This window comes from Melanerpes formicivorus, unplaced genomic scaffold (genome assembly GCF_026170545.1).
Source record: "Melanerpes formicivorus ecotype bairdi unplaced genomic scaffold, bMelFor1.0.p_v2 SCAF_2223, whole genome shotgun sequence".
Lineage (NCBI taxonomy): Eukaryota > Metazoa > Chordata > Aves > Piciformes > Picidae > Melanerpes > Melanerpes formicivorus.
The window spans coordinates 1-21470 of record NW_027144574.1 but is presented as its reverse complement, the minus strand read 5'-3'; the positions used below and the strand labels follow the sequence as shown (position 1 = coordinate 21470).

The window sequence follows — 21470 nt, the reverse complement described above, 5'->3', positions numbered from 1 at the left end:
TGGCCCTGCCAGTTCATGGGGGGGGTCCTGGGTGATGGTTCATGGGAGGGGGGTCCTAGATGGGGGGGTCTATGGCCCTGCCAATTCATAGGGGGGGTTCTTGGGGGGGTTCTGGGTGGGGTCTGTGGCTCTCACAGTTCATGGGGGGGGGTCCTGGGTGTGGGTTCAGGGGGGGTCTTGGGTGGTGTCTGTGGGGGGGTCCTGGGTGGGGTCTGTGGCTCTGCCAGTTCATGGGGGGGGTCCTGGGCGGGGGTCCATGGGGGGGGTCCTGGGTGGGGTCCGTGGCCCTCCCAGTCCATAGCGGGGTCCTGGGCGGGGGGGAATCATGGGGGAGGGGAGCCCCTGGGGCCGCAGCCAGCGGTGGGGGCGGGGCGGGGCGGGGCGGAACCGGGCAGCGGGCAGGGGGCAGGGGGGCACCAAGTCCTTGCCCCGGCCCCGGCCCGGCCTCATTAGAGGGGTCCCGGTGCGTGGGGGGTCTGCCCCAGTGCTGTCTCACCTCAGTCCGCACCGAACCCCCACCCCCCACCCCGAAACCCTCCCGCGGGGCTCCCCCGGGCCGGGCCGGGCCGGGGGGGGGAGGCTGCGAAGCCCTCTCGGAGGGGGGCGTGGCCGGTTTCCCCGCCATTGCATCATCCGCCCCATGTGACTCCTCCTCCCCCCCCGAGGGACGCCCCGCCCCGCCCCTCCCGCTCTGCCTCTGCCCCGGATTGGTCCGCTGCTCTTCTGACGTCACGGCGCGGCGCGCCGGCGGTTGGCTGCGGCCCGGCGCGGGGGGCGGCGCCAGGCGCGGGGGGGCCGAGGATTGAAATGGGGGCGACGGGGGCGGGGCGCGGGCGCGGCGGGGCGCGGAGCAGCCAGGGACGATGCGGACGAGCCGGAGCCAGGGGCAGCGCTGGGGCAGGGGCCGGGGGCAGCGGGGGGCGCTCAGGAAGGTGCGGCCCCCGGGGGGGACGGAGCACCGCGGGGGGGGTGGGGGGTGGGGGGAAGGGGGGAGCTGAAAAGGGGCAGAGGGACCGGGGCGAGGGGGGACTGCGGGGCGGGAGAGAGGGGGGGAGGGATCGGGTCCGGGGGGTTACGGAAGGGGGAGAGGGGCTGAGGAGATGGTTTCGGGGGAGAGAGGGAGGAGAGAGGGGCTGGCGAGGGGGAAAGGGGCTGAGGAGCCGGGTCCGGGGGGATGAGGAGGGGGGAGAGGGGATGAGGAAGGGGCGAGAGAGGCTGAGGAGCCGGTTCCGGGGCCAGAGGAGGGGAGAGAGGCGGAGGGACGGGGTCCGGGGGTTACGAAAGGGGGAGAGGGGCTGAGAATGGGGAGAGGGGGCGGAGGAGCCGGTTCCAGCGGCTGAGGAGGGGGGAGAGGGGCGGAGGGACCGGGTCCGGGGCTTACGGAAGGGGGAGAGGGCTGAGGAGATGGTTTCGGGGGAGAGAGGGGGGAGAGAGAGGCTGGCGAGGGGGAGAGGGGCTGAGGAGCCGGTCCGGGGGATGAGGAGGGGGGAGAGGGGATGAGGAAGGGGCGAGAGAGGCTGAGGAGCCGGTTCCGGGGGATGAGGAGGGGGAGAGAGGCGGAGGGACGGGGTCCGGGGGTTACGGAAGGGGGGAGAGGGGATGGGAGCCGGTTCCGGGGGCTGCGGAGTGGGGGAGAAGGGTGGAGGGACTGGGAACGGGGATTACGGAAGGGTGAGAGGGGCGGAGGAGCCGAGTCCGGGGGCTGAGGATGGGGAGAGGGGCGGAGGAGCCGGGTCCGGGGGCTGAGGATGGGGAGAGGGGCGGAGGAGCCGGTTCCAGCGGCTGAGGAGGGGGGAGAGGGGCGGAGGGACCGGGTCCGGGGGTTACGGAAGGGGGAGAGGGCTGACGAGACGGTTTCGGGGGGAGAGAAGGGCTGGCGAGGGGGAGAGGGGCTGAGGAGCCGGGTCCGGGGGCTGAGGATGGGGAGAGGGGCGGAGGAGCGGGGCCGGGGGTTACGGAAGGGTGAGAGGGGGATGAGAAGCCGGTTCTGGGGGCTGAGGAGCGGGAGGGAGGCTGTGGAGCCGGCTCCGGGGGCTGAGGAGGGGAGAGAGGGGTTGGAGGAGCCGGTTCCGGGGGGCTGAGGATGGGGAGAGAGGCTGAGGAGCCGGCTCCAGGAGGCTGAGGATGGGGAGAGGGGTTTGAGGAGCCGGCTGCGGGGGGCAGAGGAGGGGGAGAGGGGTTTGAGGAGCCGGCTCGGGGGGCTGAGGAGGGGGGAGAGGGGTTTGAGGAGCCGGCTCGGGGGGCTGAGGAGGGGAGAGAGGGGTTTGAGGAGCCGGCTCCAGGGGGCTGAGGATGGGGAGAGAGGCTGAGGAGCCGGCTCCGGGGGCTGAGGAGGGGGAGAGGGGTGGAGGAGCCGGCTCCGGGGGCTGAGGAGGGGAGAGAGGGGTTTGAGGAGCCGGCTCCGGGGGCTCCCCGGCAGCAGGAGCGGCTCTGGGGGCGCTGCCGCCGCTCCGCCTCTGCTTCACCCCGCCCCGAGCTGCCGGTGACCCCCGGGAGCGGCGGCGGCGGCGGCTCCGGAGCCCCCCGGGGGTCGTGGGGGGACACACAGCAGCCCCAGCCGGGTAGCGGCGAGGGCAGAGCCTGAGGCGCAGCCGCTCCCCCCGCAGGCATCCCGCAGGAAGTGCGTCCTGGTCGACCACCACACCTGAGAGCAGGTACCGGGGCCGGGGGCTCCGCCGCAGCGCCCCCCCGAGGCGGGGAGCAGCTTCCCCCCGGCCCCGGCCTCAGCCTCAACCTCTCCTCTCCTCTTCTCCTCCCCCTCCGGCAGCCTCGCAGCGGCCTGGAGGTGGCGCAGGGAGGATGGCAGCCGAGGAGCTGCCGCTGGAGGCAGCAGGCTGGGAGCTGGAGGCCTGGTGCCAGGAGCTGCAGGAGCTGCTGGCAGCCCCCGAGCCCGGCGGGCACTGCCCGGCCTGGGAGGCTGAGCAGGTGAGGAGATGCCAGCGGCAGCCCTGGCATGGGGAGGGGGGCAGGTACCGTGGGTGCCAGCGAGCCCTTGGCACCCCCTGGCAGGGGAGGGAGGGGGACAGCTATTGGCACCCCTGGCAAGGGGGCAGGAGGCATTGGCCACAGTGCCACCCTTGACCCCACCAGTGCCACCCTTGACCCCACCAGTGCCAGCCAAACCCCACTGGTGCCATCATTGACCCCCACCGGTGCCATCCACTTCCAGTGTGCCTTGGCATGGGAGGGCACAGCCCTTGGCACCCCTGGCAGGGGAGGGAACAGATGCCATGGGTGCCAGTGAGCCCTTGGCACCCCTGGCAAGGGAGCAGGAGCCATTGGCCACAGTGCCACCCTTGACCCCACCAGTGCCATCCTTGACCCCCACCGGTGCCATCCACTTCCAATGTGCCTTGGCATGGGAGGGCACAGCCCTTGGCAATCCTGGCAGGGGAGGGCACAGCCCTTGGCCCCCCTGGCATGGGAGCAGCCATTGGCACCCCTGGCTGGGGAGGGCACAGCCTTTGGCACCCCTGGCATGGGAGCAGCCATTGGCACCCCTGGCTGGGGAGGGCACAGCCCTTGGCACCCATGGCATGGGAGCAGCCATTGGCACCCCTGGCTGGGGAGGGCACAGCCTTTGGCACCCCTGGCATGGGAGCAGCCATTGGCACCCTGGCTGGGGAGGACACAGCCCTTAGCACCCCTGGCAGTAGAGTGGCACAGACTGGCATTTCCAGCATCCCTTGGCAGGGGAGGGTGGGCAGCCATTGGCACCCCTGGCACGGAAGGGCACAGCCCTTGGCACCTGAGGAGGTGCTGTGGGTCCTTGCCCTTCGTCTTGGAGGTCATCCCCGGGCAGGGCAGGGCAGGGGCCAGGGCCCTGCCCCCCTTGCCAGCAGCTCCTCTCCTCCTGCAGGCGGAGCTGGCACTGCCCCGGGGCACGGAGCTGGCATGGGGCGCGGAGCTGGCACTGCCCTGGGGCACGGAGCTGGCCCCTGCCGGCCCCCAGAGCTGCCAGCTGGACGCAGCCCTGGCAGCTGAGCTGCTGCAGCTGCTGGGCCCCGAGGGCACAACCGGCGGCACCCAGGCGCCGGCTGGCACCGCCTGCCCTGCCCAGCCGGGCACCGAGGAGGAGCCCAGGGGGGCAGCGGCAGCAGCGGCAGCAGCAGCAGCGCCCGGGGGGGGTGAAGAGGAAGAGGAGCAGGGAGGGAGGGCGGCGGCAGGAGCAGGCCAGCGAGCAGCTGCTGCTGGAGCTGAGGGCTCACAACCAGCGGCTGCAGGAGCAGGTCCGGAGGCTCAGCGCGGAGGTGGCGCAGACCAGGGCGGCCCTCATCGAGCGCATCGTCAGCCTGCGCCGCGCCTAGCGCCACCTCGTGGCGGACGCCGGGACTGCACCCAGCGGTAATGACTTCACTGAGTGCATTGCGAGCCTGCGCGCCACCTGGCGGCGCGGAACGAGACTGCACTCACCGGCAATGACCTCACCGAGCGCATCGTGACCTGCGCCGAGCCTAGCGCCGCCTGGCGGCGCGCAGCGGGACTGCACCCAGCGGCAATGACTTCACTGAGTGCATTGCGAGCCTCCGCGCCACCTGGTGGCGCGGAACGGGACTGCAATCACCGGGAATGACCTCATCGAGCGCATTGTGAGCCTGCGCCGCTCCTATCGCCACCTGGCGGCGCACACCGGGACTGCACCCACCGGGAATGACCTCATCGAGCGCATTGTGAGCCTGCGCCGCGCCTAGCGCCGCCTGGTGGCGCACACCGGGACTGCGCCCACCGGGAATGATTTCACCGAGCGCATTGTGAGCCTGCGCCGCGCTTAGCGCCGCCTGGTGGTGCGGATAGGGACTGCACCCACCGGGAATGACCTCATCAAGCGCATCATCAGCCTGCGCCGCGCTTAGCGCCGCCTGGTGGTGCCGACAGAGACTGCACTCATTCAGCACATCATCAGCCTGCGCCTAGCGCCGCCTGGTGGAGGGGACAGGGACTGCACCCACCGACAATGACCTCACCGAGCGCATTGTGAGCCTGCGCCGCGCCTAGCGCCGCCTGGTGGCACGGACCGGGACTGCACTCACTCAGCACATCATCAACCTGTACCTAGCACCCCCTGGCGCCTGGCGGCACGGACCGGGACTGTACTCATCGAGCACATCATCAGCCTGCGCCTAACGCCCCCTGAAGGCGCGGAACGGGACTGCACTCACTCAACACATCATCAACCTGTACCTAGCGCCCCCTGGTGGCGTGAAGCAGGCCTGCCCTCAGCATCAACCTGTACCTAGCACCCCCCAGCGGCACGGACCGGGACTGCACTCATAGAGGACACTGTCAGCCTGCACCTAGCGCCCCCTGGAGGCGCGGAGCAGGACTGCCCTCACCGAGGGCATGCTGAGCGCCCCCTGGTGGAGCTGGGTGGGAAGGGCTCAGCCCTGGACTCTGGCAGGGCAGTGCCCAGCTGGCAGGCAGCGATGGCAGAGGGCACAGCGCCCCCACCCCGGGGTGGCTTCTATGGTTTATTACAGCCCGGTTCAGACCAGTCCAGGCCGGTTTGGTGTCTTGGGGAGGGGGGGAGGAGGGGAGGGGAGGCAGCTGGGGGCTGCTGCTGCTACTTCTTGCGCTTGCCCTTGGCTGCCAGCAGCTCCTCAGGGCTCTTGCCCTCGGCCAGGGCCAGCTGCTGCTTCAGCTCCAGCAGCTTGGCCACAGCCTGCTCCACCTCGGCCTTCTCCACCTTGTTGGCCTTCAGCTGCCGAACCAGGCTGCCCTGGGGGGGGGTGGGGAAGAAGGGCACAAGGTGGGGGGCAGGGCCCTCCCCTCCCCCACCCTGTGCCCCCCAAAATGGCCAAGGCCCTCCCCCATCCTGTGCCCCTCCCCCACCCAGTGCCCCTCCCCAGGAGCAGGCAGGGGGTTAGGGGTAAGAGTTTGGTGCCCCCCAAGCTGGGCAAGGCCCTCCCCACCCAGTGCCCCTCACCCACCCTGTGCCCCCCAAGATGGACCAGGCCCTACCCCTCCCAATGCCCCTCCCCCACCCAGTGCCCCTCACCCACCCTGTGCCCCCCAAGATGGACCAGGCCCTACCCCCCCTGTGCCCCCCAGGAGCAGGCAGGGGGTTAGGGGTAAGAGTTTGGTGCCCCCCAAGCTGGCCAAGACCCTCCCCACCCAGTGCCCCTCACCCACCCTGTGCCCTTCACCCACCCAGTGCCCCCCAAGCTGGGCAAAACCTTCTCCCACCCAGTGCCCCTCACCCACCCAGTGCCCCCCAAGATGGACCAGGCCCTACCCTCCCCAGTGCCCCCCAGGAGCAGGCAGGGGGTTAGGGGTAGGAGTTTGGTGCCCCCCCAAGCTGGCCAAGACCCTCCCCACCCAGTGCCCCTCACCCACCCTGTGCCCCCCAAGATGGCCAAGACCCTCCCCCCCCCAGTGCCCCTCAGCCACTCAGTGCCCCCCAAGATGGCCAAGACCCTCCCCCCCCAGTGCCCCTCCCCCACCCTGTGCCCCTCCCCCACCCTGTGCCCCCCCCAGGAGCAGGCAGGGGGTTAGGGGTAAGGGTTTGGTGCCCCCCAAGCTGGGCAAGGCCCTCCCCACCCAATGCCCCTCCCCCACCTAGTGCCCCCCAAGATGGCCAAGACCCTCCCCCACCCAGTGCCCCTCACCCACTCAGTGCCCCCCAAGATAGCCAAGACCCTCCCCCTCCAGTGCCCCTCACCCACCCAGTGCCCCCCAGGAGCAGGCAGGGGGTTAGGGGTAAGGGTTTGGTGCCCCCCAAGCTGGGCAAGGCCCTACCCCTCCCAGTGCCCCTCCCCCACCCAGTGCCCCCCAAGATGGCCAAGACCCTCCCCACCCAGTGCCCCTCCCCCACCCTGTGCCCTTCACCCACCCAGTGCCCCCCAAGATGGGCAAAACCTTCTCCCACCCAGTGCCCCTTCCCCACCCAGTGCCCCCCAAGATGGCCAAGACCCTCCCCATCCAGTGCCCCTCACCCACCCTGTGCCCTTCACCCACCCAATGCCCCCCAGGAGCAGGCAGGGGGTTAGGGGTAAGAGTTTGGTGCCCCCCAAGGTGGGCAAGGCCCTCCCCCACCCACTGCCCTTCACCCACCCAGTGCCCCCTAAGATGGGCAAAGCCTTCTCCCACCCAGTGCCCCTCACCCACCCAGTGCCCCCCAGGAGCAGGCAGGTGGTTAGGGGTAAGGGTTTGGTGCCCCCCAAGCTGGGCAAGGCCCTCCCCCACCCCCCTGCCCCTCCCCCCCCCCCAGGCCTCACCTGCTTGGCCACCTCCTCTGCCAGCCTCTGTGCCAGCTGGGGGTCAGCAGCAGCCTCCTGGGCAGGGCCTGGGGGGGGGCCTGGGGCTGGGGGGGGGCGCTGGGGGGGTCGGCTGGGCCTGGGGGGGGAGGGGGGGGGGGCAGGAAACTGAGCTGAGCCCCCCCTGGGTGCCAGATCTGTGCCCACCCACACCCCCCCCGAGCCTGGGGGCAGTGCCAGGCTGTGCCAGAGGCCTCCTGGGGCTGGGGGGGGGAGGAAGAGGAGGAGGAGGAGGAGGAGGAGGAGGGGGGGGGGGGAGGGCAGCAGTGCCCCCCCTGCCTCACCTGGGCCCCCCCAAAGCGCTGCCTGAGGGCCTCAATCTGCTCCTGCTCCAGCTTCTGGAAGAGGGGTGCCACCTGTGCCCCCCCAGGGGAGCAGGGGGCAGGGTGGGCAGGGTGCCAGCCCGTCCCTGACCCCCCCCCAGTGCCGCCCCTGATGCCAACCCTGCCCCTCCTAACCACCCCAGTGCCACCCCTGATGCCAACCCTGCCATCCTTGACCCCCCCTAGTACCACCCTTGATGCCAACCCTGCTCCCCTTGACCCCACCAGTGCCACTCTTGATGCCAACCTTGGCATTCCAGCCCCCTCAGTGCCACCCTTGATGCCAACCCTTGGACCCTTGACCCCACCTGTGCCATCCCAACCCCATCAGTGCCACCCTTGATGCCAACCTTGGCATTCCAGCCCCCCCAGTGCCACCCTTAATGCCAACCCTGCCCACCCTAACCCCCCCCAGTGCCACCTCTGACCGCCCTAGTGCCACCCTTCACCCCATCTGTGCCATCCCAACCCCATCAGTGCCACCCTTGATGCCAACCCTGCCCCCTCTTCGCCCCCCCAGTGCCACCCTTGACCCCCCCAGTGCCACCCTTGATGCCAGCCCTTGCACCCTTGACCCCACCAGTGCCACCCCTGGCCCCCCCAGTGCCACCCTTGATGCCAACCCTTCCACCCTTGACCCACCCAGTGCCACCCTTCACCCCCCCAGTGTCACCCTTGATGCCAACCCTGCCACCCTTGACCCCCCCCAGTGCCACCCCAGCCCTACCAGTGCCACCCTTGATGCCAACCCTTGCACCCCTAACCCCACCACTGCCACCCTTGACCCCCCCAATGCCAACCCAACCCCCCCAGTGCCACCCTTGATGCCAACCCTTGGACCCTTGACCCCATCAGTGCCACATTTGACCCCACTTGTGCCACCCCTGGCCCCCCCAGTGCCACCCTTGATGCCAACCCTGCCATCCCTCACCCCCCCAGTGCCATCCCTGACCCCCCCAGGGCCACTCCAACCCCCCCAGTGCCACCCTTGATGCCCACCTGTGCCATCCCAACCCCATCAGTGCCACCCCTGACCCCCCTCGTGCCAACCTTCACTCCCCCAGTGCCCCCCTTGATGCCACCCCAGCCCCCCCCGTGCCACCCTTGATGCCAACCTGTGGACCCTTGGCCCCCCCAGTGCCACCCTTGATGCCAACCCTACTCCCCCTAGCCCCCTAGTGCCACCCTTCACCCCCCAGTGCCACCCTTGATGCCAACCCTGCCCCCCCACCCCCCCCAGTGCCGCCCTTCACCCCCCCTGTGCCATCCCAACCCCATCAGTGCCACCCTTGATGCCAACCCTTGGACCCTTGGCCCCATCAGTGCCACACTTGATGCCAACCCTGCCCCCCCAACCCCACCAGTGCCACCCTTGACCCCCCCAGTGCCACCCTTGATGCCAACCCTGCCCCCTCTTTGCCCCCCCAGTGCCACCCTTCACCCCCCCCAGTGCCACCCTTGATGCCAGCTCTTGCACCCTTGACCCCACCAGTACCACCCCTGGCCCCCCCAGTGCCACCCTTGATGCCAACCCTGCTCCCCCTAACCCCCCTAGTGCCGACCCTTGACCCCCCCAGTGCCATCCCAACCCCATCAGTGCCACCCTTGATGCCAACCCTGCTCCCTCTTCGCCCCCCCAGTGCCACTCTTGACCCCCCCAGTGCCACCCTCGATGCCAACCCTGGCATTCCAGCCCCCCCAGTGCCACCCTTGATGCCACCCCAGCCCCCCCAGTGCCCCCCTTGATGCCAACCCTGCCCCCCTCCCTCCCCCCCTCTGCCCCCACCTACGCTGCCCAGGCGGTGCCCGGGGGGCAGGGTGCAGGCGAAGCTGTGGCCCAGCACCATGCAGCGCTGGGGGATGAGCAGCTGGCACTGCAGTGCCAGGGCTGACCCCTGGCATGAAGGGCTGCAGCAGCACTGCCAGCAGGGAGGCCAAGTTCACTGCCAGGCCGCTGACGGTGCCAGCCCTGCGCCTGCCAGGGCGAGAGGAGGGCACAGGGGGGTGGGCAGGGGGCGCTGCCAGCGGTGCCCAGCGGTGCCCACCACTGTGCCCACCCCCCAGAGGGCCTCACCTGTCCTCCTCCCCCCCCCTTGATCCTCTTCCAGGGCTGCCAGAGCTGCAGGTACTGATTGCCCAGGCGGGAGATGCCCAGCACGCAGCGCAGGGCGGCGCGCAGCCTGCCGGGCACGGGGCAGGGGTCAGGGCGCGGGCATCCCCCCCTGGCATCCCCCCCCCCCAGCACCCTCCAGGCCCCTGGCACCTCCCTGAGCGACCCCAGCCCACTGGCACCTCCCTGCCCACCCCCCTGAGCGACCTCTACCCCACTGGCACCTCCTTGACCAACCCCCACCCCCCTGGCACCCCCCTGAGCACCCTCCAGGCCCCTGGCATCACCCTCAGCACCCCCAGCCCACTGGCACCTCCCTGCCTGACCCCCCTGGCACCTCCCTCAGCACCCTCCAGGCCCCTGGCATCATCCTGACCACCCCCAGCCCACTGGCATCCCCCTGCCCACCCCACTGGCACCCCCCTGAGCACCCTCCAGGCCCCTGGCATCACCCTGACCATCCACTGCCCCCCTGGCACCTCCCTGCCCATCCCCCTGGCATCCCCCCTCAGCACCCTCCAGGCCCCTGGCACCTCCCTGCCCACCCCCAGCCCACTGGCACTTCCCTGCCCATCCCCCTGAGCGACCTCTGTCCCACTGGCACCTCCCTGCCCACCCCACTGGCACCCCCTGACCGACCCCAGCCCACTGGCACCTCCCTGACCAATCCCTGGCACCCCCCTGCCCAGCCCCTCTGAGTGACCCCTACCCCCCTGGCACCCCCCCTCAGCACCCTCCAGGCCCCTGGCACCTCCCTGCCCACCTCCCCTGGTACCTCCCTGCCCTCCCCCCTGGCACCCCCCTGCCCAACCCCTGCCCACTGGCACCTGCCTGACCCCCCCAGTGCCACCCCTGGTGCCAACCCTGCCATCCTTTTCCCCCCCAGTGCCACCCCTGACCCCCCCAGTGCCCCCCTTGATGCCAACCACTACCTTCCCAACCCCCCCAGTGCCACCCCTGACCTCCCCAGTGCCACCCCTGACCCCCCCAGTGCCCCCCTTGACCCCCCCAGTGCCCCCCTTGATGCCAACCACTACCTTCCCAACCCCCCCAGTGCCACCCCTGACCCCCCTAGTGCCCCCTTGACCCCCCCAGTGCCCCCCTTGATGCCAACCACTACCTTCCCAACCCCCCCAGTGCCACCCCTGACCCCCCTAGTGCCCCCCTTGACCCCCCCCAGTGCCACCCCGACCCCCCCAGTGCCCCCCTTCACCCCCCCAGTGCCCCCCTTGATGCCAACCACTACCTTCCCAACCCCCCCCAGTGCCCCCCTTGACCCCCCCAGTTCCACCCCCGACCCCCCAGTGCCCCCCTTGATCCCCCAGTGCCACCCCTGACCCCCCCCAGTGCCACCCTTGACCCCCCCAGCGCCATCCTTTTCCCCCCAGTGCCCTCCTAGATGCCAACCCTTCCATCCCACCCCCCCCAGTGCCCCCCTTGATGCCAACCACTACCTTCCCAACCCCCCCAGTGCCAGCCCGACCCCCCCAGGGCCACCCTTGGTGCCAACCCTGCCACCCCTGATCCCCCCAGTGCCACCCCTGACCCCCCCAGTGCCCTCCTAGATGCCAACCACTACCTTCCCAACCCCCCCAGTGCCACCCCCGACCCCCCCAGTGCCCCTCTTGACCCCCCCAGTGCCCCCCTTGACCCCCCCAGTGCCATCCCTGACCCCCCCCAGTGCCCCCCTTGACCCCCCCAGTGCCATCCCCTGACCCCCCCCAGTGCCCCCCTTGACCCCCCCAGTGCCCCCCTTGACCCCCCCAGTGCCCCCCTTGATGCCAACCACTACCTTCCCAACCCCCCCAGTGCCACCCCTGACCCCCCCAGTGCCACCCTTGACCCCCCCAGTGCCCCCTTGATGCCAACCACTACCTTCCCAACCCCCCCCAGTGCCCCCCTTGACCCCCCCAGTGCCCCCCCTTGATGCCAACCACTACCTTCCCAACCCCCCCAGTGCCCCCCTTGACCCCCCCAGTGCCCCCCTTGATGCCAACCACTACCTTCCCAACCCCCCCAGTGCCACCCCTGACCCCCCTAGTGCCCCCCCTGCCACCCTCCACCCCTCTACCGCCGCCCCATCCCCCCCCGCCGCCGCCCGCGCCGCCCTCCCGCGGCCCCCCGGCGCCCCCAGCGGCGGCGGCGCGCACCGGACGCTCTGCAGCAGGCGGTGGTAGCGCCGCAGCTCCTGCCCCACCCTGCCCAGCAGCCTGCGGTCCTCTGCCGCCAGCTCCATGGCCGGCACCGCCCCCCCGAAGAACCTGCAGACGAACAGGGCCGCCCTGGGGGGGGAGGGGAGGGGAGGGGAGGGCCTCAGCAGGGCCGGGGGGGGCCCCCAGCAGCTCTTGGGGGGGGCACGGAGGAGCTCCTGGGGGCCCTAAAGGAGCTCTTGGGGGGCCACAGAGGAGCTCTTGGAGGTCCTGGAGAACCTCAATAGCCCCAGAGGAGCTCTTGGTGGCCCTAAAGGAGCTCTTGGGGGCTCTAAAGGAGCTCTTGGTGGCCCTAAAGGGGCTCTTGGGGGCCCTAAAGGAGCTCTTGGGGGCCCCAGAGGACCTCAATAGCCCCAGAAGAGCTCTTGGTAGCCCTAAAGGAGCTCTTGGTGGCCCTAAAGGAGCTCTTGGTGGCCACAGAGGACCTCTTAGTAGCCCTAAAGGAGCTTTTGGGGGTCCTTAAAGAGCTCCTGGTGGCCCCAGAGGAGCTCTTAGTAGCCCTAAAGGAGCTCAATAGCCCCAGAGGAGCTCTTGGTGGCCCTAAAGGAGCTCTTGGGGGTCCTAAAGGGCCTCCTGGGGGGTCACAGAGGAGCTCTTGGTAGCCACAGAGGAGATCTTGGTGGCCCTAAAGGGGCTCTTGGTGGCCCCAAAGAAGGTCCTGGGGGTCCAAAAGGAGCTCTTGGGGGTCCTAAAGGACCTCCTGGGGGTCTTAAAGGAGCTCCTGGTAGCCACAGAGCCTCTTGGTGGCCCTAAAGGAGCTCTTGGGGGTCCTAAAGGGCCTCCTGGTAGCCCTAAAGGAGCTCTTGGGGGTCTTAAGGGAGCTCTTGGTGGCCCTGAAGGGGCTCTTGGTAGCCCTAAAGGAGCTCCTGGGGGTCCTAAAGGAGCACTTTGGGGCCCCAGAGGACCTCTTGGGGGTCCTGGAGAACCTCAATAGCCCCAGAGGAGCTCTTGGTGGCCACAAAGAGCCTCTTGGTGGCCCTAAAGGAGCTCCTGGGGGTCACAGAGGAGCTCCTGGGGGTCCTAAAGGAGCTCTTGGTAGCCACAGAGGAGCTCTTGGTGGCCCCAAAGAAGGTCCTGGGGGTCCAAAAGGAGCCCTTGGGGGTCCTAAAGGACCTCCTGGTAGCCCTAAAGGAGCTCCTGGGGGTCCTTAAAGGAGCTCCTGGTAGCCACAGAGCCTCTTGGTGGCTCCAGAGGAGCTCCTGGTAGCCCTAAAGGAGCTCTTGGTGGCCCTAAAGGAGCTCTTGGTGGCCCTAAAGGAGCTCTTGGGGGTCCTAAAGGAGCTCTTGGGGGTCCTAAAGGAGCTCCTGGTAGCCCTAAAGGAGCTCTTGGCGGCCCCAAAGAAGGTCCTGGGGGTCCAAAAGGAGCTCTTGGTAGCCCTAAAGGAGCTCTTGGTGGCCCCAAAGAAGGTCCTGGGGGTCCAAAAGGAGCTCTTGGTAGCCCTAAAGGAGCTCTTGGTGGCCCTAAAGGAGCTCTTGGTGGCCACAGAGGACCTCTTAGTAGCCCTAAAGGAGCTCCTGGGGGTCTTAAGGGAGCTCTTGGTGGCCCTAGAAGAGGTCCTGGGGGTCTTAAAGGAGCTCTTGGTGGCCCTAAAGGAGCTCCTGGGGCCCCTAAAGGAGCTCTTGGGGGCCCCAGAGGACCTCTTGGGGGTCCTGGAGAACCTCAATAGCCCCAGAGGAGCTCTTGGTAGCCCTAAAGGAGCTCTTGGGGGTCCTAAAGGAGCTCTTGGGGGTCCTAAAGGGCCTCCTGGTAGCCACAGAGGACCTCTTAGTAGCCCTAAAGGAGCTCTTGGGGGTCTTAAGGGAGCTCTTGGTGGCCCTGAAGGGGCTCTTGGTAGCCCTAAAGGAGCTCTTGGTGGCCCCAGAGGACCTCCTGGGGGTCCTGGAGAGCCTCCATAGTCCCAGAGGAGCTCTTGGTGGTCACAGAGGAGCTCTTGGTGGCCCTAGAGGAGGTCCTGGGGGTCCTAAAGGAGCTCTTGGGGGCCCTAAAGGAGCTCTTAGTGGCCCTCAAGGGCCTCCTGGTAGCCCTAAAGGAGCTCCTGGTGGCTTTAAAGGAGCTCTTGGTGGTCCTGGAGAGCCTCAATAGCCCCAGAAGAGCTCTTGGTGGTCACAGAGGAGCTCCTGGCGGTCCTAAAGGAGCTCTTGGGGGTCCTTAAAGAGCTCCTGGTGGCCCCAGAGGAGCTCTTGGTAGCCCTAAAGGAGCTCAATAGCCCCAGAGGAGCTCTGGGTGGCCCTAAAGGAGCTCTTGGGGGTCCTAAAGGGCCTCCTGGTAGCCCTAAAGGAGCTCTTGGTGGTCACAGAGGAGCTCTTGGGGGTTCTGGAGAACCTCAATAGCCCCAGAGGAGCTCTTGGTGGCCACAAAGAGCCTCTTGGTGGCCCTAAAGGAGCTCTTGGTAGCCCTAAAGGAGCTCCTGGGGGTCACAGAGGAGCTCTTGGTAGCCACAGAGGAGATCTTGGTGGCCCTAAAGGGGCTCTTGGTGGCCCCAAAGAAGGTCCTGGGGGTCCAAAAGGAGCTCTTGGGGGTCCTAAAGGACCTCCTGGGGGTCTTAAAGGAGCTCCTGGTAGCCACAGAGCCTCTTGGTGGCTCCAGAGGAGCTCCTGGTAGCCCTAAAGGAGCTCCTGGGGGCCCTAAAGGAGCTCTTGGGGGCCCCAGAGGACCTCTTGGGGGTCCTGGAGAACCTCAATAGCCCCAGAAGAGCTCTTGGTAGCCCTAAAGGAGCTCTTGGTGGCCACAGAGGAGCTCTTGGGGGTCCTAAAGGGCCTCCTGGTAGCCCTAAAGGAGCTCTTGGTAGCCACAGAGGACCTCTTAGTAGCCCTAAAGGAGCTCCTGGGGGTCTTAAGGGAGCTCTTGGTGGCCACAAAGAGCCTCTTGGTAGCCCTAAAGGAGCTCTTGGGGGCCCTAAAGGAGCTCCTGGGGGCCCCAGAGGACCTCTTGGGGGTCCTAAAGGAGATCTTGGGGGTCACAGAGGAGCTCTTGGTGGCCCTAGCGGTGCTCCTGGGGGTCCTAAAGGAGCTCTTGGGGGTCTTGGAGAACCTCAATAGCCCCAGAGGAGCTCCTGGACCCCCTCAGAGCCCCCCTGGAGCCCCTCAGAACCCACTTGGAGCCCCTTGGTGTCCCTCAGATCCCCCTTGGAGCCCCCCCTGGAGCCCCTTGGTGACCCTCAGAGCCCCCTTGGAGCCCCCCTAGATACCCTCAGAGCCCCCTTGGTGACCCTCAGAGCCCCCTTGGATCCCCTCAGAGCCCCCTTGGAGCCCCCCTAGATACCCTCAGAGCCCCCTTGGAGCCTCTTGGTGACCCTCAGAGCCCCCTTGGAGCCCCCCTAGATACCCTCAGAGCCCCCTTGGATCCTCTCAGAGCCCCCTTGGAGCCCCTTAGTGACTCTTGGAGCTCCTCAGTGACCCTCAGAGCCCCCTTGGAGCCCCTCAGAGCCTCCTCAGAGCCCCTCAGAGCCCCCCTGGATCCCCTCAGAGCCTCTTGGTGTACCTCAGAGCCCCCTTGGAGCCCCTTGGAGCCCCTCAGAGCCTCCTCAGAGCCCCCCTGAAGCTCCTTGGATCACCTCAGAGCCCCTTAGAGCCTCTTGGTGACCCTCAGAGCCCCCTTGGAGCCCCTTAGTGACCCTCAGAGCCCCTTGGAGCCCCTCAGAGCCTCCTCAGAGCCTCTTGGTGTCCCTCAGAGCCCCCTTGGAGCCCCCTGGACCCCCTTGGTGTCCCCTCAGAGCCCCCCTGGAGACCCCTCAGAGCCTCCTCAGAGCCTCTTGGATCTCCTCAGAGCCCCCTTGGAGCCCCTCAGTGACCCTCAGAGCCTCCTTGGAGCCCCTCAGACCCCCCCTGAAGCCTCTTGGAGCCCCCCTGGAGCTCCTTGGTGTCCCTCAGAGCCCCCTCAGAGCCCCCTTGGACCCCCTTGGAGCCCCTCAGACCCCCCTTGGAGCCCCTCAGTGACCCTCAGAGCCCCCTTGGAGCCTCTTGGTGACCCTCAGAGCCTCCTTGGAGCCCCTCGGACCCCCCCTGAAGCCTCTTGGAGCCCCTTAGTGACTCTTGGAGCCCCTCAGTGACCCTTGGGTCCCCTCAGAGCCTCCTTGGACCCCATCAGATCCCCCTTGGAGCCCCTCAGAGCCCCCTTGGAGCCCCTCAGAGCCCCCCTGGAGCCCCTCAGAACCCACTTGGAGCCCCTTGGAGCCCCTTGGTGACCCTCACAGCCCCCCTGGATCCCCTCAGATCCCCCTCGGAGCCCCCTCGGAGCCTCTTGGACCCCCTCAGACCCCCCCCTGGCGCCCCCCCGTGGCCCCCCCCGGCGCCACCTGTTGACGAAGTTGCCCAGGTTGTTGAGGAGCTCGGAGTTGTTCTTGAGCAGGAGGTCAGCCCAGCTGAAGGAGCTGTCCTGGCCCTCGGGCCGCAGGTAGAGCAGGTAGAACCTCCAGAGGTCGGGGGGCAGCCCCGTGGCCTGCGCCACGTCCCCGAAGACCCCGACCCCCCTGCTCTTGGAGAACTTCCCCCCCTCGTAGTTCAGGTACTCTGGGGGGGGAGGAGGGGGGAGGGAGAGGGGGGAGGACACACAGACAGGCAGACAGACAGCAGACAGACAGCCAGAAGCAGGCAGAGAGGCAGAGAGGCAGAGCTCAGCACCGGCTGCAGCGGCGCAGAGCAGCTCGGCCGGGAGGGGGCTCCGGGGGGGGAGGGGGCTGCAGGGGGGAGGGGGCTGCAGGGGGGAGGGGGCTGCAGGGGGGAGGGGGCTGCGGGGGGGAGGGGGCTGCGGGGGGGAGGGGGCTGCGGGGGGGGAGAGGGGCTGCGGGGGGGGAGAGGGGCTGCAGGGGGGAGGGGGCTCCCGGGGGGGAGGGGGCTTCCGGGGGGGAGGGGGCTGCGGGGGGGGAGGGGGCTCGCGGGGGGGGAGGGGGGCTCGCAGGGGGGAGGACCCCACCCATGGAGGACCCCACCCCATGGAGCCCCTCCCCCATGGAAACCCATCCCCCCCCCAGGAGGACCCCAACATGAAGCCCCCCCCCCCCCCCCAGTGCCACCCCTGACCCCACCAGGAGGACCCCACCCAGGGAGGACCCCAACCAGGAGGACCCCACCTATGGAGCCCCCCACCCAGGGAGGACCCCAACCAGAAGGACCCCACCTATGGAGCCCCCCACCCATGGAGCCCCCCACCCATGGAGGACCTCAACCAGGAGACCCCACCCATGGAATGGAGCCCATGAAGCCCCCAACCCATGGAGCCCCTCCCCCCATGGAGCTCCCACCCCCTTGGATCCCCCCCTTCTAGCCCCCCCCCAGAGCCCCTCCTCCCCTGCCCCCCCCCATAGAGCCCCTCCCCCCATGAAGCCCCCCCATGGAACCCCCCCTTGGAGCCCCACCTCATGGACACCCCCGTGCCATGGTGCCCCCCCCCCCCCCCGGAGCCCCTCCCCTCATAGAATGGAACCCATGGAGCCCCCCCCCCCCATGGAACCCCCCCATAGATCCCCTCCCCCCATGGAGCCCCTCCCCCATGGAGCCCCCCCCCCCGGAGCCCCCCCCTCATGGAATAGAACCCATGGACCCCCCTCCCCCCATGGAGCCCCCCTCCCATAAATCCCCTCCCCCCATAAATCCCCTCCCCCCATGGATCCCCTCCCCCCATGGAGCCCCCCCTCTAGCTCCCCTGCCTCTAGCCCCCCCCATGGACCCCTCCCCCCCATGAAGCTCCTCCCCCCGGAGCCCCTCCCCCATAGAGGCCCCCCCCCATGGACCCCTCCCCCCCATGAAGCCCCTCCCCCGTAGAGCCCCTCCCCCGTAGAGCCCCCCCTTTACCCCCCCCATGGACCCCTCCCCTCCATGAAGCTCCTCCCCCATGGAGCCCCTCCCCTATAGAGCCCCTCCCCCTACAGAGCCCCTCCCCTATAGAGCCCCTCCCCCTACAGAGCCCCTCCCCCTACAGAGCCCCTCCCCCCTACAGAGCCCCTCCCCCCTGGAGCCCCCACCCCACCCCCCCATGGACCCCTCCCCCACATGAAGCTCCTCCCCCTATAGAGGCCCCCCCCTTTACCCCCCCATGGACCCCTCCCCCCCATGAAGCTCCTCCCCCTGGAGCCCCTCCCCCATAGAGCCCCCCCTTTACCCCCCCATGGACCCCTCCCTCCCATGAAGCTACTCCCCCATGGAGCCCCTCCCCCTATAGAGCCCCTCCCCCTTTACCCCCCCCCATGGATCCCTCCCCCATGAAGCCCCCCCTTGGACCCCCCCCCAAGCAGGAGCCCTCTCCCCCCTGCCCCCCCCTTTAGCAGCACCCAGGGCAAGCCTGGAGCCCCCTCCCCTGCTGCCCCCTCCCCCCTCTGCCCCCTCTGCCCCCCCCGACCCCCTCCCCCACCCCCGGGGGGGGCTACCTGTGGCTATGAGATGCTTGACCAAGGTGTAGTTGTCCTCAGCCCCCAGCAGGGAGCAGGGGAAGATGACACTGTGGAAGGGCACGTTGTCCTTGGCCATGAAGTTGTACAGCTCCACCTGGGGGGGGCAGCAGAGAGCACATGGCAGGGGGGGGCAGCACCAACCCCTGGGGGGCACCAAGCCACCCCTGGGGGCACCAGCAGCACCCTGAGGGCACCAGCAGCACCCAAAGGGCATCACAACCACCCTTGGGGGCATCAGCAGCACCCAAAGGGCATCACAACCACCTCTGGGGGCATCAGCAGCACCCCTGGGGGCACCAGCAGTGGAGACTTCATCACCAAGGGGGCACCAAGCCACCCCTGGGGGCGTCACCACCACCCTTAGGGGCAGCACCACCACCCCTGGGGGCATCAGCAGCACCCCTGGGGGCACCAGCAGCACCCAAAGGGCATCACAACCACTCCTGGGGGCAGCACCACCACCCCTGGGGGCATCAGCAGCACCCAAAGGGCATCACAACCACCCTTGGGGGCATCAGCAGCACCCCTGGGGGCATCAGCAGCACCCAAAGGGCATCACAACCACCTCTGGGGGCATCAGCAGCACCCCTGGGGGCACCAGCAGTGGAGACTTCATCACCAAGGGGGCACCAAGCCACCCCTGGGGGCGTCACCACCACCCTTAGGGGCAGCACCACCACCCCTGGGGGCATCAGCAGCACCCCTGGGGGCACCAGCAGCACCCAAAGGGCATCACAACCACCCCTGGGGGCAGCACCACCACCCCCTGGGGGGCATCAGCAGCACCCAAAGGGCATCAGCAGCACCCAAAGGGCATCACAACCACCTCTGGGGGCAGCACCACCACCCCTGGGGGCATCAGCAGCACCCTGGGGGCATCACACCCACCCTTGGGGGCTCACAACCACCCCTGGGGGGCATCAGCAGCACCCAAAGGGCATCAGCAGCACCCCTGGGGGCATCAGCAGCACCCAAAGGGCATCAGCAGCACCCCTGGGGGCATCACAACCACCCCTGGGGGCACCAGCAGCACCCAAAGGGCATCAGCAGCACCCCTGGGGGCACCACCAGTGGAGACTTCATCACCAGGGGGCACCAAACCACCCCTGGGGCATCAAACCACCCCTAGGGGCATCAGCAGCACCCAAAGGGCATCACAACCACCCTTGGGGGTACCAGCAGCACCCCTGGGGGTATGAGCAACACCCCAAGGGCATCATCATCCCCCCTGGGGGCATCAGCAGTGGAGGCATCATCACCAGGGGGGCACCAAACCACCCTTGGGGGGCATCAGCAGCACCCAAAGGGCATCACAACCACCCCTGGGGGCACCAGCAGCACCCCTGGGGGCATCACAACCACCCCTGGGGGCACCACCAGTGGAGACTTCATCACCAGGGGGGCATCAAACCACCCCTAGGAGCATCAGCAGCACCCAAAGGGCATCACAACCACCCCTGGGGGCATCAGCAGTGGAGACATCATCACCAGGGGGGCAACAAACCACCCTTGGGGGCACCAGCACCACCCTTGGGGGCATCAGCAGCACCCAAAGGGCATCAGCAGCACCCAAAGGGCATCAGCACCACCCCTGGGGGCACCAGCAGCACCCTTGGGGGCATCACACCCACCCCTGGGGGCATCAGCAGCACCCCTGGGGGGCACCACCAGTGGAGACTTCATCACCAAGGGGGCACCAAACCACCCCTGGGGGCATCACCACCACCCCTGGGGGCACCAGCAGCACCCAAAGGGCATCAGCAGCACCCCTGGGGGCACCAGCAGCACCCAAAGGGCATCACAACCACCCCTGGGGGCATCAGGACCACCCCTGGGGGCATCAGCAGCACCCCTGGGGGCACCAGCAGCACCCAAAGGGCATCAGGACTACCCCTGGGGGCATCAGCAGTGGAGACATCATCACCAGGGGGGCACCAAACCACCCCTTGGGGGCATCAGCAGCACCCTTGGGGGCATCACAACCACCCCTGGGGGCATCACAACCACCCCTGGGGCATCAGGACCACCCCTGGGGGCATCAGCAGCACCCAAAGGGCATCACAACCACCCCTGGGGGCACCACCAGTGGAGACTTCATCACCAGGGGGGCACCAAACCACCCCTGGGGGCATCAGCAGCACCCTGGGGGCATCACAACCACCTCTGGGGGCATCAGCAGCACCCCTGGGGGCATCAGCAGTGGAGATATCATCAGCAGGGGGGCACCAAAACACCCCTGGGGGCATCACCACCACCCTTAGGGGCAGCACCACCACCCCTGGGGGTACCAGCAGCACCCAAAGGGCATCACAACCACCCCTGGGGGCATCAGCAGCACCCTTGGGGGCACCACCACCACCCCTGGGGGCATCCCCATCCCCCCTGGGGGCATCAGCAGTGGAAACTTCATCACCAGGGGGGCACCAAACCACCCTTGGGGGGAACCAGCACCACCTTGGGGGCATCAGCAGCACCCAAAGGGCATCAGGACCACCCCTGGGGGCACCACCACCACCCCTGGGGGGCAGCAGCAGCACCCCTGGGGGCATCAGCAGCACCCAAAGGGCATCAGCAGCACCCCTGGGGGCACCAGCAGTGGAGACATCATCACCAGGGGGGCACCAAACCACCCTTGGGGGCATCAGCAGCACCCAAAGGGCATCACAACCACCCCTGGGGGCATCACCACCATCCTTAGGGGCAGCACCCCCACCCCTTGGGGCAGCACCACCACCCCTGGGGTGCATCAAACCACCCTGAGGGCACCCCCCCCCACCCTTGGGGGCTCCCAACCACCCCCCTTGGGGGGCACCAGCACCTCCCCCTGTGCCCAGGCCCTGTGCCCAGGCCCCAGCTGGTACCTGCTGGGGGTTCTTCCACCACCTCTCCCAGTGCTCAGTGTAGTTGGCAGTGATGGAGAGGTAGCCAATGGGGGGCATCAAACCACACGTAGAAGACCTGGGGGGGCAGGGCAGGGAGGGGGGCACAGGTCAGCTGAGGTCCTGGGGGGGTGCCCAGGGGGGCTGTGGGCACAGCAGAGGGCAAAGGGAAAGGGCAAAGTCCCCCTGGCACCAGCCTGGGCACCCAGAGGCTCTCCCCTGCCCCCTGCTCTCCCCTTGGGCTCTTGGCCACAGCTCCCTGGGTGCCACCCCCCAGCCCCAGGCTGTGCCCAGGGGCACAGTGCCCAAC

At 68.7% G+C, this 21470-nt stretch overlaps 3 protein-coding genes across 3 annotated transcripts; 1 reads left to right on the top strand and 2 right to left on the bottom strand.

Annotated features, from left to right (window-relative positions):
• Window positions 1-131: 131 nt before the first annotated feature.
• On the bottom strand, window positions 132-2610 carry LOC137461444 (basic salivary proline-rich protein 1-like). The gene is made up of 4 exons (XM_068171179.1): window positions 2466-2610; window positions 1828-1994; window positions 497-994; window positions 132-308 (listed from the first exon to the last, which is right to left on the bottom strand). Exons 1-4 carry the CDS (start codon window positions 2608-2610, stop codon window positions 132-134), a joined length of 987 nt encoding a protein of 328 aa, XP_068027280.1.
• Window positions 854-5494, top strand: DDIT3 (DNA damage inducible transcript 3). Its single transcript, XM_068171178.1, has 4 exons — window positions 854-932; window positions 2607-2654; window positions 2768-2925; window positions 3860-5494. The coding sequence occupies exons 3-4, from the start codon at window positions 2800-2802 to the stop codon at window positions 4346-4348; spliced, it is 615 nt and encodes a 204-aa protein (XP_068027279.1). The 5' UTR covers window positions 854-932; window positions 2607-2654; window positions 2768-2799; the 3' UTR covers window positions 4349-5494.
• Window positions 5456-21239, bottom strand: MARS1 (methionyl-tRNA synthetase 1; the record flags this gene model as incomplete). The annotated part of the gene is given in 10 exon segments (XM_068171181.1): window positions 5456-5716; window positions 7215-7332; window positions 7538-7609; window positions 9367-9551; window positions 9651-9756; window positions 11837-11968; window positions 16191-16404; window positions 18258-18375; window positions 21143-21214; window positions 21216-21239. Coding segments are annotated over 10 exon segments (1197 nt in total), but the record flags the coding sequence as incomplete, so codon positions are not given.
• Between the last annotated feature and the right edge of the window lie 231 nt (window positions 21240-21470).

Coding starts and splice junctions, on each gene's coding strand:
- LOC137461444 (XM_068171179.1), bottom strand. CDS start 2,610: ATGCCTGCGGGGGGAGCGGCTGCGCCTCAGGCTCTGCCCTCGCCGCTA. Junction 995..1,827: donor GTCAGCCCTCTCCCCCTTCC/GTAACCCCCGGA, acceptor GCCCCTTTTCAG/CTCCCCCCTTCCCCCCACCC. Junction 309..496: donor GGGGTTCGGTGCGGACTGAG/GTGAGACAGCAC, acceptor CCCCCCGCCCAG/GACCCCGCTATGGACTGGGA.
- DDIT3 (XM_068171178.1), top strand. CDS start 2,800: ATGGCAGCCGAGGAGCTGCCGCTGGAGGCAGCAGGCTGGGAGCTGGAG. Junction 2,926..3,859: donor CGGCCTGGGAGGCTGAGCAG/GTGAGGAGATGC, acceptor CTCCTCCTGCAG/GCGGAGCTGGCACTGCCCCG.